Source organism: Procambarus clarkii, chromosome 25, assembly GCF_040958095.1.
Source record: "Procambarus clarkii isolate CNS0578487 chromosome 25, FALCON_Pclarkii_2.0, whole genome shotgun sequence".
Taxonomy (NCBI): domain Eukaryota; kingdom Metazoa; phylum Arthropoda; class Malacostraca; order Decapoda; family Cambaridae; genus Procambarus; species Procambarus clarkii.
In genome coordinates, this window is record NC_091174.1 from 18,440,367 (window position 1) to 18,459,864 (window position 19,498).

The 19,498-nt window shown below is 42.0% G+C and overlaps 1 protein-coding gene across 1 annotated transcript in view; it reads right to left on the bottom strand.

Annotated features, from left to right (window-relative positions):
- Positions 1-19,088, bottom strand: part of LOC138368433 (putative uncharacterized protein DDB_G0268364) — a 55,449-nt gene extending 36,361 nt beyond the window's left edge. The window contains exon 1 of the mRNA XM_069330947.1: positions 18,876-19,088. Coding sequence (XP_069187048.1) covers positions 18,876-19,088 — 213 coding nt within the window. The remainder of the gene's footprint in view (positions 1-18,875) is intronic.
- Between the last annotated feature and the right edge of the window lie 410 nt (positions 19,089-19,498).

Below are 19,498 nucleotides of genomic sequence, written 5' to 3' on the forward strand. Positions count from 1 at the left end.
ATTACTGGTACACTTCCATTAATTACTTCCCATTTTATTGGGAAGAAAATGAAAACTTGCTCATCCCGACCTCAGGTCCCGGCGCTTAAGCTGCTTACAATACCATCTCGCACCACTGACTGCTCAGCGTGTCTTTACATATAGAATCTATACAAAACACTACACATATGTTGTCTCGTATGATTAAATTAAATATAAGGCAATGCCTAGCATCTTTATTTCCTTATAATAACTAATCTACTTCTAGATAGAAAGTTACGAGTCAGTTGTTCCTTCAACTGGATCTAACTGATTGGTAACAGATTGCACTCCATCAGTACACATGTATAGTAAATTCAGCTCTTGCATCTGGCCACATACTTCAAGAATGCCACAATCAGATTAATCCCCAACCCAGGTAAACCCCCAACCCAAACTGAAAATTACAGGCCAATTTCCCTCCTCGAAGTACCAGGCAAAATATTCGAAAAAATAATCAGAGACTTGTGAAGTACATGGAAGAGGAAGAGAAGTATAACACCAGGCAGCATGCGTTTAGGAACCGCAGAGGGGCCCATACAGCTATAGCCCTGATCTACGAGCATATAGCCAACGCAGTGTCGAAAAAAAGATCAGTGTAATATAGTGCTTAGAGACGTTTCGAAAGCCTTCGACAAAGTGTGGCACACAGGTCTAAAATATAAGATATCTGAGCTAGGACTCCCACAGAGATTTACTACTACTCTCTGCAGCTTTATAGACAACAGAACTGCTAGGCTTAATATCGGCAGCTACTTGGGTGACGTAATAGAACTAAAAAGTGGAGTACCTGAAGGAAGCTGCCTCTCCCCCACTCTATTCAACATATATACAGCTGACCAACCCTAACATGGAGAATACATCACGTACGCTGACGATGTCACCCAAATAATATGCCAACCAGGACCATCAAAGCCGCAACCTGCCAACAAGACCAAGGCAGCAATTGAATTCATAAACAACTTTGAGAAACAATGGAAAATTAGTACAAAAGTTCAAGATAATACGCATTGCAAAAAGAAACCCCGACCCCCATTATCCTTGACAACCGCCCGATCCAATATGCGGAGGTCGGCAGAATACTGCGACTCACGATCAATAGGACAGGGATACAAATTCATGTAAGGGACCGACTAAACAAAGTCAAAGGAACCTTATGAAAACTCAGGAGATTCCGAAGCCTCAGTACAAACATTCAGATCCACCTATACAAGGCTTTAGTTCGACCGCATCTAGAATATCCGCCAGTACCACCACACACCTAACAGAAAACTAACATGCAGAAACTGCAAGCAGTGCAAAATAGGGCACTAAGGAGAGCAGCAAAACACCGTCCACCATATGATCAGACAATCCAGGAGCTCCATGAACTCCTGAACATACAGCCACTAAACATCAGACTGCAGCACCAAGCCATCAGGGTGTGGAACACCATGGAAATGTTAGAGGACCCAATGTTAGGAAGATTGCTCCAAGATGAGACGCCCCGCTCCCACAGCTGGTGGCCCAAAAGCCGCGATTTACTAGATGAAAACCCCGCCCCACAGTACTTAATTCCCAGATGAAATACTGACCAGAAATCCCTTCCCTCATTTATACATCCATAAATCAATAAATAATAATAATAATAATAAAATAAAGAGCCTTAAACAGAACAACATAGCATGTATGGAAGCATCGGAGTGTGTATATATGAATGCTACACAGTATTCATCTATAGACATCCATATATGGTGAAACACATGTGAAGAACCTCTCACACACTCACAGCTCCCTGACAAGAGGGAACCAGCTTAGCTTAGCTGCCAACACCCACACATCGTGTCAGCAAGGCGGACAGCCCGCCTGCTTTCATACCTCTCACTGTATTTCCCACTTCTATACTTCCCTTCACCTATGCATCTCCTTCCTCTTTACTCCCAAACAAAAAAAAGCGAGTGTACAGGAGCGAGGAGGGGGCGAGGGAGCGCGAGGGGTGTTAAGGGAGTGGTGTGTAGCGACAGGGGCGTGGAGGGGGGCGCAGGGGGGCGAGTGGGGGGCGAGGAAGTAGTTTAGAGCGGCGGGGGTCGGGAGGTATGGTGCGTGGGAGGGGACGAGGAATTGGAAATTGAGGTGAGAGCTTGATGGGAAAGGTTAGGGGTGTGGCCAGTCCTCTGGGGTGTGGCCCTTGGCAGTGTGGCCAGTCCTCTGTGGTGTGGCTCTTGGCAGTGTGGCCAGTCCTCTGTGGTGTGGCCCATGGCAGTGTGGCCAGTCCTCTGGTGTGTGGCCCATGGCAGTGTGGCCAGTCCTCTGGTGTGTGGCCCATGGCAGTGTGGCCAGTCCTCTGGTGTGTGGCCAGTCCTCTGGTGTGTGGCCCATGGCAGTGTGGCCAGTCCTCTGGTGTGTGGCCCATGGCAGTGTGGCCAGTCCTCTGGTGTGTGGCCCATGGCAGTGTGGCCAGTCCGCTGTGGTGTGGCCCATGGCAGTGTGGCCAGTCCTCTGGTGTGTGGCCCATGGCAGTGTGGCCAGTCCTCTGGTGTGTGGCCCATGGCAGTGTGGCCAGTCCGCTGTGGTGTGGCCCGTTCTCAATGTCGCATTTCTTTACGGATTCGACCAATGCGTTAAAGATGCGGTGCATTTTTCAAGCATTTGCGATGGTTTAACATTTAAACCACCGTAATATTAACCCTTTTATCCGTCGGCCTCGATGAGATTAGTAGTGTTGCTGTGTTTCTTAAGGTTGTCGTTCGGCAAAACATTTGTTTTTGTTGAGTTTCTGGTTACGCAAAACGGTTGTGTTTTATTACGGAGTGCGTTAAGGGCGGGTGGTCCTGGGGCCAGATTCACGAAAGCACTTACCAACGTGTACACCTTTCCTCAATCTTTGACGGCTTTGGTTACATTTATTAAACAGTTTACAAGCATGAAAACTTCCCATTGAACTGTTGTTATTGTTATAAACAGCCTCCTGGTGTTCCGGAGCTCATTAACTGTTTAATAATATGAAACAAAGCCGCCAAAGATTGAGAAAAGATGTACAGGTTCGTAAGTGCTTGCGTAGGTGCTTTCGTGAATCTGGCCCCTGGACCCGCCGGATAACATACCGTCTGGTTATAAGGAACATTAACTATGAGAGAGAGAGAGAGAGAGAGAGAGATCAAATAAGTAGACCCAAAGTTTGTTTTTAATGTTGTTTTAAATGAAAGTTTTCTCATTCTGGGGAAGAGATTAAGGAGTTAAGAGAGGAGAGAGCGCCCGCAGGATCTCAGTCCAGGGGCTCTCACACGCCTCCAGGTCACCCTCGCTTCTCTAGATTTCACAAGCGAAAATTTGTGGCGGTTTTTGCCTAACCAGGGGCCTGACAGCTGAGTGGACAGCACTCGGAATTCGTAGTCCTAAGGTTCCGGGTTCGATCCCCGGTGGAGGCTGAAACAAATGGGCAGTTTCTTTTACCCTGATGCACCTGTTAACCTAGCAGTAAATAGCTACCTGGGAGTTAGACAGCTGCTACGGGCTGCTTCCTGGGGGTGTGTAACAAAAATGGAGGCTTGGTCGAGGACCGGGCCGCGGGGACGCTAAGCCCCGAAATCATCTCAAGATAACCTCAAGAGTTCGAACCTAGGCGAACCGCTTATCATAAACAATGGTTGTTCGAGGACGCGCCAATGTTGTACAGCTTTTTATTTTACCTAAAACACCGTAATTTTGACGGTTTGATCCCTAGCGTCAATAATGCAGTGCATTAAGTATGAGAACACACTATTTATACAAATAACATAAAGATAACATTAAATGGATCACTTGTTTTTTGGATCAATAAAATATTTGTGGTTGTGTACTCATGTGGTTGTGTACTCATGATTTTAATTATCATATTTAGGTACATCTGCATTCTTATTATCATGCTTAGCATTAAACATGTGCATTTACACAAGCTCTCCTACACTATATGAAGGGGTGAATAGTGTATGTCAAGAGCTAAGTGGTGTTGAACGTGTCCCCATCTCACAGGATGGCTAGTCATTTAACTCACTTGCACCATCGGAGCCTCGAACCCACGACCACCGGCGTGGAAGACAGAAGCTCTACCAACTTGACTACGAACACCCACAATAAGAGATGATCCCAGAGACACACCACTGGCATCCAACTGGCACTTTCAACCTCTCTTGGGGTGGCACTTGAGCCTCAGGGTATCAGGTAATCCACGTGCCGGTCATATCAATTGCAAACCACAGTGAACGTGCAAATAACATTTATTTTGATGGTTAGTCATACAGTGCCAGTGCATGCCTGCACTGGCACACTTTGGATGCATTTTGAGGATATTCTCGAGAACACGACAGTTAATAAAAGTTATTACAAAGCTCCAAGTTCGTGCTTAGAGTGAAGTGCTCAGGATTAGGAGATCCGTCACCTGTAGCCACCTGTCACAGGTAACGGTAACCCAACCTGATCCTGGCAACCACTGTGTCGCACGTCTGGTGGACATTTTGTTCTGCCCATAGGCAGTTCTATCCCAACTGCTATGGCAGATAGACGTGTGCAGGAGTGCTCCTACAGGTTCTGAACTTGTGCTAACCGCTATAGCGAACCAGTACTCTTGCTTATCAAAGAAATGGAGCGAACCTCTGCTTTGTCAACAGAGTCCGAGTGTGGATGACATATAACATGACTCCAGGCCATTTTAGGTAGTAATGAAAAAGAAAAAAAGCTGAAGAATATGAACACGCGGGTAAGAAGTGAAAGCAAGAGTAGTAGGGGCGAGAAACCACTGAACATTGTTAATGTAGCGACCAGACGGGACCGGGGTCTTTAATTACTCGCCAGTCTCAAAAAGAAAACCTCACCAGACAGACGCAACAGGACCAAACACAGCAAGACAGATAGATTAATGAAAAGAAGCGGCTGTTACTTCCCTCGACATGTCAACTGAACTTTCATCAGAAGCTGGAGTGAAGGGTTCAATTGGCCAAGGAATTTGGTGATTATGAACCGTTGTTTAAGGAGAGTGTTCACTGGCCGTACTTAACAGTTGGGACAGAAGAGGCAGTGGAATACCGTTCGGCTAACAGATTGAAGAACATTGTTTTGGTTACTCCTGAAGTGGAAATAATTTACACTAGGATTATTGTTTTTAAGTATTCGACATAATTGGATCCTAAATATGTTCATATCAACAATGAAAGTGTTGTGTGGGCTAAAGGAACATTTAATATGGTGAAAAACAAAGCCAGATTTTTGCTGTTAAAAGATGAGGCTACAGAAAGACGTTTTGTGCAAAGACTTGGATACGGAAAGTGGCAAAATTTATTGAGCCTGCACTATGCATGAATAAATCTGACGTATATTCAATGGTGTATTGTCTTATCATTACTTTTTAATTTATTACTATGACCTATATGCAAGGGAGGTGGTTCATCTCTAGGGCAGATGTGACTACCTTTTTTTATGCAGTAAAGCTAATTATATTTGAGAATTTAAAATTCCAGAGGACAATGATCTTGGTGGATGCTGGAATAATAAGGGAAAAGGTTTGCCCTAAAATAATAGCTACAGGATTTTGAAGAAGTTTTCTCAAATTGATGCTGGCCAAAAATACAGCACCGCAAAGATTACTATAATACATTGGTGTATACTGGCAGCAGGTTTTCATTTATATATATTTCATTAAATATGACTATATATTACATGATTAGTTTCCTGTTTAGGGCTTCTATCCTTGTGACTATGACTTGTGACTATCCTCTTGCATCTTGGCTTAACAGGAAGAGGATTTCTCCAAATGTCACATTTGTTCAAGGTTGACTAAACCAAAATTAACTGTAAAAGGAATTGTTCTTACTATAATTTTACACAATGTTTCGAACCTACAATTTCGTTCTCAAGTAAGGAGTGACGAGGCATGATTGATTGATTGATTAAGCCACCCAAGAGGTGGCATGGGCATGAATAGCCCGTAAGTGGTACAGACGAGGCATGATGTTGTTGTTGTTATAGATTAAGCTACACGGAACAAGTTCCAAGTAGCACGGGCTATGGTGAGCCCGTAGTGGACTTACCTGGCACGGGAGTGGTGCCGTCTGGATGAGGCATGACGGAACATCTGATTTATAACACTGAGAGGTCAGACGCAAGCAAAATGAAGTCAGGAGAGCAAGACTGGAGCGTGAGCATCCCTACGATAGCGTCACTGCCCAAAGCACCATACACCTACTACAGTAACCTGAGCTCCAATTACCTTATCTCACCTCTTATCCTTTTATGCTCACTTTACCCCTCTTCTTTTTCTTTCCACTTTTCTCCTGATCTAATTTTGTATGTACCTGACCTCTCAGTATTCATCTAGTTGTGCTTGCATGGGTTGAGCTTTGCTCTTTCGGCCCACCTCTCAACTATCAATTAACTGTAACTATTTTTTTTTCCACACACCCACCAGGGGACTCGAACACTGGCCATCAAGGTGGCAGTTAAGCACTGTATCCACTACACCATACTTCAGAGCCCTAAGAGGTAGGAATTCTTGGCTATTTAACCAACCAGAACTCCATTCCTCTCCAGGCAATGAGATAGTGAGGGATCTCTCGCATTCTTTCATCAAGCCCTGTTATGTGGGAGAACTCAGTGCCAAATGCTTAATGCACAGACTTGCTTATCAACCACAGTGTTCAATCCCCTGGTGGGTTGAGTGTCTAAAAAGTTATATACTTCAAACTTGTAGTTTATAAGCAAGTCTGTGCATATTATATATATATATATATATATATATATATATATATATATATATATATATATATATATATATATATATATATATATATATATATATATATATATATAATGTGTGTGTGACGATAATCTCTTTCAAGAGAGATTGAGCCTGCTCTTCCCTACTTAAAGTTACGTCAATTCTACAAGTATAAGATGCTACATTCAAGATACGTCACCAGTAGCACAAAACTTTTTGACCAGGAGGCAAAACGTACCCAAGATCCCCCATACTCCACACACCCTCCATGCCGGCTCGTTGGCAACCAGCAAACTACCCATCCCAGCCTGCCTGCTCCTGATTGGTGACTCGCCGACCGCGCACCTGCACACTGCACCTCAGCGCCATCTACCTGAGTCGACGTCTGAGCCTGACCAGCTATCAACTTCAGAATATTTTTTCTGCTCTTAGAGTTGACATCTCTCTCTGGCTTTCGTATACTAAGGGAGGTCTCAGCTAAAGCCGATATTCTCAGCACCATTTCACCATTATAATATTTAATCTATAGTGTTTTTGCATTTATCTCTGTCATTTTATTGCACCAGTCATTTACCCGAGATTTGTCTTTATTTTAATTTATGTTTAAAGTAAATATATTAAAGTTTCATTGTTCATACTTTGTGTTTTACGCGTTCCTCCCTCTAACTTACCACCGATAACAGGCAAGCAGTCTATCTTTTTTTTGTAAGTGTGACCAGGCATTGACACCTGCCATTGGAGGACTGCCGAACATCTATACTCCAACACTTTCCCGTTGCAATATATATATATATATATATATATATATATATATATATATATATATATATATATATATATATATATATATATATATATATATATATAAAATTAAAATATATGGCGAATTGGGAACAAGTTGGACTTCAGAGATCGAGTATGGCATAACCTGGAGAAGAAATTATAGAAAAGAACACTCTTACGGGGTCCTAGATTTTTGTGTGACCTTGTACACTGGGAGGGCGTCCCTCGGGAGGCTGGGTGACCTTGTACACTGGGAGGGCAGCCCTCGGGAGGCTGGGTGACCTTGTACACTGGGAGGGCGTCCCTCGGGAGGCTGGGTGACCTTGTACACTGGGAGGGCAGCCCTCGGGAGGCTGGGTGACCTTGTACACTGGGAGGGCAGCCCTCGGGAGGCTGGGTGACCGTGTACACTGAGGGGGCAGCCCTCGGGAGGCTGGGTGACCTTGTACACTGAGGGGGCAGCCCTCGAGAGATTAGGTCATTTCTTCATCTTCTGACGTGTAGTTTGGATGTCGTATCTTGAGCCACGTCATTGTGACCTCTGGTCTGGTGGGAGGCCGAGGCCAGCACCCCCACCAACTTGACCCAAGATGATATACAGCCATACAAGATCCTTGGGATACTCGCTGATTTAATGTAACTGTATACTTCTAATAGCATCCAGGATGATACAAATGTCTTACTCTTATAACCCAAGGTGTCGCCGCTGTATGGACATGTATATGAGTGGGATTATGGGATTATAAATAGGAGCTGCCTCTTATGGGTCAAAAGGCCTTCTACAGTTATTTTTATTCTTATGTTCTTACGGGCCACCCACTCTATCAGAGACCCTTGTAGTCTTGGTATGTTAATCCGGTGCCAGATTATATTCTCCGATAGACTGGAGCCACATAGTCATAGCTAAACACCTGCAATATGGGACATTACAGGTTTCACCACATTCTTGATATGGAACGTCATGCTTGGAATTTTCATCTAGTGTAATTTAAGGCAGGGTTGACTCGATTTAAAACCAATTTCCAGAAGGTAATAGTGTAATGAACGCGTCCCAGGGGGAGGGGAGGGGAGGGGGTGCTGCTGCCTGACACATGCTGTGAAGGTAGTGGTGATGGTGAGTGTTGATGGCGAAGGTGATGAAGATTGTGGTTGTGTTGAAGATGGTAGTGGTGGTAAAGATGGTGATGAGGGTATTGGTGGTAGTAATACTCAGATTTGTTAATTGCAATGGTAATGCGCGTGTTGGTGATTATGAGAAACGAGATGGTGGATATTCCTAGTATTCACTTCTGCTGATTATCTCCCTATGCTGTTTTTAGTTTTTCAAGACTCCAATGTAGCTGTAAGAACAGAGCTACACCACCTTCCCCACTGTGCACTCCCTCTCTCCTTATTACCAGATACCCTCGGGGGAAGAGAGCATTTCCTATAATGCTAGTCAGTTTTATTTGTTATTGCGATCATGTGCGGTTTACTTCCGCCACTCTTTCCCGTAACTCTCTTCCTTTGTTATCAATTCCATCTTTATTTTTGTACATTACTTTTATGCTACTAATGATACTTGGGCTGGCTTTAAGAACGTAAGACCATTAGAATAAGGGTAACTGCAGAAGGCCTATTGGCCCATACGAGACAGCTCCTATTTATGTCCACCCAATCCCACTCGTGTACATGTCCAACCAACGCTTGAAACAATCAAGGGACCCCACCTCCACCACGTTACTCGGTAATTGGTACCACAAATAAACAACCCTGTTACCGAACTAATATTTTCCCAGGTCTTTCCTAAATCTAAACTTACCTAATTTATACCCATTGTTTCGTGTTGTCTTGTGTTGATAGTTTTAATATCCAATTAATATCCCCCTTTGTTTTGTCCATTCAGCCACTTGTACACCTCTATCATGTCACTTCTAACTCTTCACCTTTCTTGAGAATGTAATTTAAGCTTTGTCAATCTTTCTTCATATGACAGGCTTCTAATTTGGAGAATTAACCTTGTCATCCAACGCTGGACACGTTCTAGTGAATTTATATCCATTCTATAGTACGACGACCAAAACTGAACTGCATAATCAAAATGAGGCCTAACCAGAGCAAGATATTGCTCAAGAACAATACCAGATGTCTTGTTACTAACCCTTAGGACACTGGGATTTATTAATCGAAGCGTTAATAACAGGACACCTGGTGTTGTTATTTAGCTATATCTTGCTCTGGTTAGGCCCCATTTAGATTATGCAGTTCAGTTTTGGTCGCCGTACTATAGAATGGATATAAATTCACTTGAACGTGTCTAGCGTAGGATGACTAAGGTAATTCCCCAAAATTAGAAACCTGTCATATAAAGAAATGTTGTTGTTGTTGTTAAAGATTTAGCTATTCAGGACGGAGTGTCCATGTAGCACGGGCTATGGTGAGCCCGTAATTGAGTTTGGTTATACATGATAACCTTTTTCCTGTGATGTTTAGGTCTAAGTTTAAAATGGAGGAGAGGACTTCTCCTTTTTCCCTGCTTATTTTGTCGCTTCTGTTTTATTGCACTGGTTTTAATCTTTTTATTAACATTATCTTGGTGGCGGATGTAGATGCAGAATGCTCACTAATGAGTCCCATTCCTCAACAGCTTTTCTAATCATTGTAGTCGCGGTGGAATGTGCATCTAATGCAGCTGCTGTCGTTGGATTAATGTTGAGTTTGATGCGCAGGGCTTCAGTAGCTTCACATTCTAGTAAGTAGTGCAATAGCGGCGCCTCTGCCTCAGTTTCACAGATGTGACACTCTTTAACTGTTGGGTTCATTACCTCCCAGCAGCACTTGTAACCCAGTCTGAGTCTGTGTATGGCTACTGCAATGTCTCTGGATATCTTTTTGCCAGGCTTGAAAGAGGAGTAACCAGTGGCTTGTTCATACCATATCGCAGTGGATCTTCCTTCCGATACTTTGGCTCTGTGGCGACTTTTGACAGTTGAGAATATTTTCTTCTTGATTTGCTCCTTTATCTGTGAGAAACTTGGAGGGATTTGAACCTGTACAACAGGTAGAGCAGTGGCAGTTTTTGCTAGTGAGTCTGCCTTTTCATTACCCTTTATGCCAATGTGACTTGGTATCCAATTTAGGGTGATTGACAGCCCTCGATTATGGGCATCTTTTCCTATATGTTGAATTTCTGTGAGGAGATGTATATTATCTCTGTGCTGACTGGATAACAATGCCTGGAGCGAAGATTTAGAGTCTGTATGAATGATGACATCATGTAAATTATTCTCAATTGTATAGTTTATTGCCTCCTTCAGGACATATAATTCTGTTTGCAATGTTGAACACCCACTATTCATGCTCCAGTAAGCTTCATGGTTGGTAGTGTAAACTGCTGCCCCAGCAGAACCTTTTTCTTGATCAACTGATCCGTCTGTGAAGATGTGAGTCGTTGTGGGTCTAGAGATAGTTTCCATTTGTTGCTCTATTACTTCCTTGAGCCTCTGCGGGTCACATGCTGATTTTTTAACTGATAATCTTTCAATGATTATCTTTAGAGTCGATTCTTCCCATGGAGGAGGCTGTCGAAAGTGTTGATATGGTCTATCTTCCCCTTTGTTTTTAATGGTCCATTTCATGTCCATTTTCTCTAAAATCTTGACCACATTATCCATCCATGAGCTTGTTCTATACTGTAGGTTTTTCTGAAAGGATCTCTGTATGCTGTCTTTGATTGACAACCTGGCAGTTGTTCCAGTAAGTTTTCCTATTATGGTGGCTATCCTTTGTTTCATCCTGTTTTCTAATGCTGGTAAATTTGTTTCCATTCTAAGGTTCTCTCTACGCGTCCATATAGGTGCTCCAAGCATTGTTCTCAGAGCATCATTTTGAGACACTTCCAGTTTCTCCCATTGGTTATCACTGAGGGATGTAAGAGCAGGAGCAGCATAGTCGATGAGTGACCTAACTGCTTGGACGTAGTACATTTTGAGTACTGGTAGAGATGCACCATCTCTAAGACTGGTCAGAGAGCTCAAAGCTGAGTTTCTGGCTTTACAGCGTTGCCGAAGATATTCAGTTTTTTGAGTGAATTTCAACTGGTTGTCTATTATGACTCCTAGGTATTGAAAAGAGGTAACCCACTCAATTCCTTGTCCTTGTATTGCCAGTCTGATGTCTTGAGTTCTCATTTTAACGGCCATTGCTTTTGTTTTATTGCTGTTTATTTTCACTGCTATGCGTTCCGCTTCCCTGCTGATAATATCTAGGCATTTTTGTGCATGGTTCCTTGCACCTTTGCCATTGATGATGACCACAAAGTCGTCTGCATAGTTAAGAAGTTTGGCTTTTGGTAGCTTGAGCTTCATGAATTGTTCCATGAGACAGAGGAAGGGGCTTAGTATTCCTCCCTGCGGAGTTCCATTTTCCAGCCTCTTTGAGGTCGATGTTTTTCCTTGGAATTTGACTTTAGCTTCTCGGTTAAGCAGGCTTCCTTTGGCAAAAGCAAGAGCGTGTCCTTTGATTTCCTTATCCACAAGGCAGCACAGTGTAGCTGGAGCACTGGCTAACTCGAAGGCTTTTTCAAGGTCTAGAAAAATAAGGATTCCAGGTTTGTCATTGATTTTATCCAGGAGGGAGGTAAGGCATTGGCTCTAAGATCTGATCCTGGATTATTCTTTTCCAGTGCGGCAATGAAAGCATAAGTGGGACCATCCACTGGTTTTTTTGGTCTTGAATATGGTCCTTGGCATTGGTTTGGGTGCTGCTCTTGAGTTCTGGTTGGCTTCTAGTTTGGTTTCTTTGGACGTTTCTTCAGTTCTTCTTCGTTTGTTAGCCTTTCCGTTGCCTACAAGTTGCCACGGTGCTTTGTTTAGGGTTGGGTCGTCTTCAGCAATTTTCCTTGCTCTTGCTACTATATCACTGTGTCCTTCTGACGTTAATAATTCAAGAAGGATGGTTAGGAAAGTCATATCCTGGGGAGACATGGCTACACTGTACTAAAAGAGTAACTGAGGGAGTGACTGTAACTGTGTACTGCTACACTCAGCGAAGTCGATATAAAGAAAGATCAACAACGCTTAAATTGCATTCACTGGAAAGGCGAAGAGTTAGAGGTGACATAAGAGGCTTACAGGTGGATGAATGGCCATTACGAAGGGGATATTAATAGGGTATTAAAAGTATCAATATAAGACAGAATACGAAACAATGGGTATAAATTGGATAAGTTTAGATTCAGGAAGGTCTTGGGTAAATACTGGTTCGGTAACATGGTTGTTGATTTGTGGAAACAATTACCGCATAACGTGGTCCCTCGATTGTTTCAAGCGTTGGTTAGACATGTATATGAGTGGGATTGGGTGGTTATAAATACGAGCTGCCTCGTATGGGCCTATAGGTCTTATGCAGTTACCATTGTTATTATGTTTATGTTCTTAGATTACTAAATCCCAGTGTCCTATTTGCTTTATTATGAACATCTATGCATTGATTTTTTGGTTTTAAATTCTTACTAATCATAACTCCCAGATCCCTTTCGCAATCTCAACACCATCCAGCTCGTATCTTGTAACTCTTATCATTACCTAGCCTCAAAACCTTACATTTGTCAGCATTAAACTGCATTTGCCAATCTTTTGACCATTTCAAAACCCTATTTAGATCGTCTTTGAAGTGATAGTCTTTTTCCGTGTTTATTTCCCTCCCGATTTTTATATCATTGGCAAATTTGCAAATATTGCTGTTCAAACCTGAATCTAAATCATTTATATATATTATGAATATCAGAGGTCGCTGGACAGAGCCTTGAGGCACCCCACTTACAACATTTTCCCAGTCTGAATTATTTCAACATTTATACTAACTTTGTTTCCTTTGGTATAGCCATGCCCTAATTCAACTTAATATAGCACCCCCAATACCATGAGCCACTATCTTTTTAATTAGTCTTTCATGTGGTACTGTATCAAAAGCTTTGTTAAAGTCAAGGTACATCAACTGCCTCAATTATGCTGGAATAAAATAATAGCAAATTTGTTAAACATGAACGGCCACTTGTAAATGCATGTTGTGAATCACTTACTAATTTGTTTTTCAATATGAAGACGAATGGTATTTGCAATTATCGACACGGGTAACTTTCCCACAATAGACGTTAAGCTAATTGGCCGATAGTTTGATGCAAGTGATCTATCTCCTTTCTTGAAAATTGGAACCACATAAGCAACCTTCCACGACTCTGGCACTCTGCCTGACTCTTACGATTTATTAAATATGGTAGACAATGGCTCACAAAGTTCCTCTTTGCATTCCTTAAGCACCCTGGCAAACACTTCGCCTGACCCTTGGGGATTTGTTTGGCTTGAGTTTCACTATTTGTTTAATAATATCCTCCCTGGTAATAGCTAAACTAGTCAACCTGTCCTCTTCCCCACCCACATAGGGGAAGGGGAATAGTTCGGCTTAAGGCATAATGTTAAGTTCCTCTTTAGTAAATACAGAGATAAAATATGTATTAAAAATACCACTCATCTCTCTTTCGTTTTCAGTTATGTCCTGTCCCAATCTTTATTGGACCTATCCTTTCCCCAATTTTTGTTCGATATAGCTGAAAAAAACTTTAGGATTTGTCTATGCTTGCTCTGCTATGCGTACTTAGGGGTACGCATAGCAGAACAAGGGGGGTAATGATGTTGGACGAGTTAAGAACATAAGAATATAAGAACAAAGGCAACTGTGACTTCACCTTGTATATGAGTGGGATTGGGTGGTTATAGAATAGGAGCTGCCTCGTATGGGCCAATAGGCCTTCTGCAGTTACCTTTGTTCTTATGTTCTTAACGAAGCTTAAGTTGCATTCACTGGAAAGGCGAAGAGTTAGGGGTGACATGATAGAGGTTTACAAGTGGATGAATGGACATAACAGGGGGGATATTAATAGGGTATTAAAAATATCAACACAAGACAGAACACGAACCAATGGGTATAAATTGGATAAGTTTAGATTTAGGAAAGACTTGGGTAAATACTGGTTCAGTAACAGGGTTGTTGATTTGTGGAACCAATTGCCGCGTAACGTGGTGGAGGTGGGGTCCCTCGATTGTTCCAAGCATGGGTTGGACAAGTATATGAGTGGGATTGGGTGGTTATAGATAGGAGCTGCCTCGTATGGGCCAATAGGCCTTCTGCAGTTACCTATGTTCTTATGTTCTTAACTGCAGAAGGTCTATTGGCCCATACGAGGCAGCTCCTATTTATAACCACCCAATCCCACTCATATACTTGTCCAACCCATGCTTGAAACAATCGAGGGACCCCACCTCCACAATGTTACGCGGCAATTGGTTCCACAAATCAACAACCCTGTTACTGAACCAGTATTTACCAAAGTCTTTCCTAAATCTAAACTTATCCAATTTATACCCATTGTTTCGTGTTCTGTCTTGTGTTGATACTTTTAATACCCTATTAATATCCCCTTTGTTATGTCCATTCATCCACTTGTAAACCTCTATCATGTCACCCCTAACTCTTCGCCTTTCCAGTGAATGCAACTTAAGCTTTGTTAATCTTTCTTCATATGAAAGATTTCTAATTTGGGGAATTAACTTAGTCAACCTACGCTGGACACGTTCAAGTGAATTTATATCCATTCTATAATATGGCGACCAAAACTGAACTGCATAATCTAAATGGGGCCTAACTATAGCAAGATATAGCTTGAGAACCACACCAGGTGTCTTGTTACTAACGCTGCGATTAATAAATCCAAGTGTCCGATTTGCCTTATTACGAACATTTATGCATTGATCCTTTTGTTTTAAATTCTTACTAATCATAACTCCCAGATCCCTTTCGCAATCCGACTTCGCAATCTCAACACCATCTAGCTCGTATCTTGTAACCCTATCATCATTACCTAACCTCAGAACTTTACATTTATCAGCATTAAACTGCATCTGCCAATCCTTCGACCATTTCAAAACCCTATCTAGATCAACTTGAAGTGATAGTGAGTCCTCCTCCGAATTAATTTCCCTACAGATTTTCGTATCATCGGCAAATTTGCAAATGTTGCTACTCAAACCTGAATCTAAATCATTTATATATATTATAAACAACAGAGGTCCCAGGACAGAGCCCTGAGGCACCCCACTTACAACATTTTCCCACTCTGACTTGACTCCATTTATACTAACTCTGTTTCCTTTGGTATAGCCATGCCCTAATCCAGCTTAATATAGCACCCCCAATACCATGAGACTCTAACTTTTTAATCAGTCTTTCATGTGGCACTGTATCAAAAGCTTTGCTAAAGTCAAGGTACACAACATCGCAATCCTTACCACTATCAACTGCCTCAACAATGCTAGAATAAAACGATAACAAATTTGTTAAACATGAACGGCCATTTATAAAACCATGTTGCGACTCAATTATTAATTTGTTTTTCAAGATGAAGACGAATTTTATTTGCTATTATAGATTCGAGTAACTTTCCCACAATAGACGTTAGGCTAATTGGTCGATAGTTAGACGCAAGTGATCTATCCCCTTTCTTAAAAACTGGTATCACATTAGCAACTTTCCAAAACTCTGGCACTCTGCCTGACTCTATTGATTTATTAAATATGGTTGACAGTGGGTCACAAAGCTCCTCTTTGCATTCTTTAAGCACCCTGGCAAACACTTCATCCGGCCCTGGGGATTTGTTTGGTTTGAGTTTTACTATTTGTTTAAGAACATCTTCCCTGGTAACTGCTAAACTCGTCAACCTGTCCTCGTCCCCACCCACATAGACTTGTTCGGCTGAAGGCATATTGTTAAGTTCCTCTTTAGTAAATACAGATACAAAATATTTATTAAAAATACTACTCGTCTCTTCATCACTATCTGTTATTTGACCTGTCTCAGTTTTTAATGGACCTATCCTTTCCCTAGTCTTAGTACGATATAACTGAAAAAAACCTTTAGGATTTGTCTTTGCTTGCCCTGCTATGCGAACTTCATAGTTTCTTTTTGCTTTCCTTATCTCGTTTTTAACATTTCTAACCAGTTGTACGAATTCCTGTTCTAAAGTGACCTCCCCATTTTTAATCCTTTTGTACCAAGCTCTCTTTTTACCTATAAGGTTCTTCAAATTCTTTGTTATCCACTTTGGGTCATTAGTATTCGATCTATTCAATTTGTATGGTATACTACGTTCCTGTGCTTTGTTTAGAATATTCTTAAATAAGTTATATATTGAATCCACATCAAAATCCCCATTTACGTCACCTACCTTGAGGTGGTTCCGGGGCTTAGCGTCCCCGCGGCCCGGTCGTCGACCAGGCCTCCTGGTTGCCGGACTGATCAACCAGGCTGTTGGACGCGGCTGCTCGCAGCCTGACGTACGAGTCACAGCCTGGTTGATCAGGTATCCTTTGGAGGTGCTTATCCAGTTCTCTCTTGAACACTGTGAGGGGTCGGCCAGTTATGCCCCTTATGTGTAGTGGAAGCGTGTTGAACAGTCTCGGACCTCTGATGTTGATAGAGTTCTCTCTCAGAGTACTAGTTGCACCTCTGTTTTTCAACGGGGGTATTCTGCACATCCTGCCATGTCTTCTGGTCTCATGTGATGTTATTTCTGTGTGCAGGTTTGGGACCAGCCCCTCTAATATTTTCCATGTGTAAATTATTATGTACCTCTCCCGCCTGCGCTCAAGGGAGTACAGTTTTAGGCTCTTTAGTCGCTCCCAATAGTTTAGATGTTTTACTGAGTGGACTATCGCTGGGTTCATGTCTCGCTCCAAGACCGGCTGCCACCCCATACCCAAGACTTTCCAATCAATTTGACCCAAAAAAATTCTAAGGCTATTAAAATCAGCTTTTCGAAAATCTGGCACTTTAACAGAATTTTCTCCTACAGGTCTATTCCATTCTATGCTAAATCTGATTTCTTTGTGATCACTGTTCCCTAGCTCACTCCCTATTTCGATGTCATTAATTTGTGTTTCCCTGTTAGTTAACACTAAATCTAAAATATTATTTTTCCGTGTTGGTTCCTTAATGTGTTGCGTAAGAAAGCAATCGTCAATTAATTCTAGAAAATCTTCTGCTTCACTATTCCCTGTTTTGTTCAACCAGTTTATTCCACTAAAATTAAAGTCACCCATGACGTAAATACTGTTAGATCTAGATGCCCTAGATATTTCATCCCATAGATGCTTTGCTTCCATTCTGTCTAAATTTGGTGGCCTATATATAACTCCTATTATAATTTGCTTTTTCGTATAATTCTATCCAAATAGTTTCTGTGTGTGGCTCAGTTTTGATTCCCTCTTTGAGACTACATTTCAAATTGTCCCTAACATATATGGCTACTCCCCATCCTCGTCTAATATATCAATCTGTGTGAAATAGTTTAAATCCATTTATTTGATATTCAGCTAATAGTTCTCTATTTTCTACATTCATCCACGTTTCGGTAAGTGCAATAATATCTATTTTTTCTGTACAGACAAGAGCATTTAATTCGTTAATTTTATTTCTTAGACTTCTACTGTTAGTGTAATATACCCTAAGTGAATTGTTATTTTGAGGCCCTTCTCTTTCCCTGATCATTTTGCCAATTCCTTTCTCCCACAAACACATACTTTTATTACCTCCTTCTTCCAAATCAATTCCCATACCTCTATCTACTAACAGTTTAAACCCAAACACCTCTAACCACTTCTTCCAACGAGTTCGCAACAGCAACAACCCCAGCTCTCGATAGATGCACCCCATCACGAGCATACATTTCATTTCTTCCATAGAAGTGTTCCCAGTTGTCTATGAAAGATATTGCATTTGATTTGCAATATCTTTCCAGCCGGCAATTGACACCAAGTGCCCTCGATATCCATTCATTTCCTACTCCCTTTCTTGGAAGAATGCCACATATGATCGGGATTCCCCCCTTGCTCCTAACTAATTCAATGGCTGTCCTGAATCTCTGTATTAGTTCCTCACTCCTAACTCGTCCAACATCATTACCCCCTGCACTAATACAAATAATGGGTTTGTTTCCATTTCCTGTCATAATATCATTCATGTTTCCAACAATATCACCAATTCCAGCTCCCGGATAGCAAACCCTTAGTCTGTTCCCCCTATCTCTGGCACAAAACGTTCTGTCTAAATACCTCACCTGGGAATCTCCCACAACCAAAATTCACTTCGATTCTCCCTTTTCCTTTCGAGCAGTTTGAGGGACCTGCGCTTCAATGCTCCTCGTTACTTTGTCTTTGCCACCTCGTTGAACAACAGGTTCAACACAGCACTCGTCCTCTAATACGTCAAATGCGTTAAAAGTCCTTAGGTGTAGGCTATTAGTTGTCGGTTTTGCCAAGGTCTTCTTAAGACCCTTGTCTTTCACAAGTTGCCAAGACGAGGTCTTCTTAATACTGGTCCCGTCAGTCCTCCTTAATGAGGTCCCGTCAACACTGGCCTCCTTCGTTTCCTCCCGAAGTCGTAGCCGTCGTACCTCCTCCCGCAGGGAATCCATCTCTGCTCTCAGAGATCCAACCAGACTCGCCAAATCTTTTACTAATCCTTTCATTATTGCAATAATAATGTTATTAGAAGCTCCAGCTAACACAACCTCTCACTGTGACTGCACCTGACTGACTGTGACTGCACCTGACTGACTTATCTCTCTCTTTCAACATTTCTAACCAGTTGGACGAATTCTTGTTCTAAACTGACTTCCCCATTCTTTATCCTTTTGTACCAAGCTCTCTTTCCACCTATAAGGTTCTTCAGATCCTTTGTTATCTATTTCGGATCATTAGTATTCGGTCTATTCATATTGCATGTGTGACGATAATCTCCTTCAAGAGATTGAGCCTGCTCTTCCCTCCTAAGTTCGTCGCTATACATCCCTATACAACTAATATGGAAGAAATATCCAACAAGTACAACTCCAAGGTTTGCCAGAGAGCAAACGTATTCAGCACCAGGAACACCTGC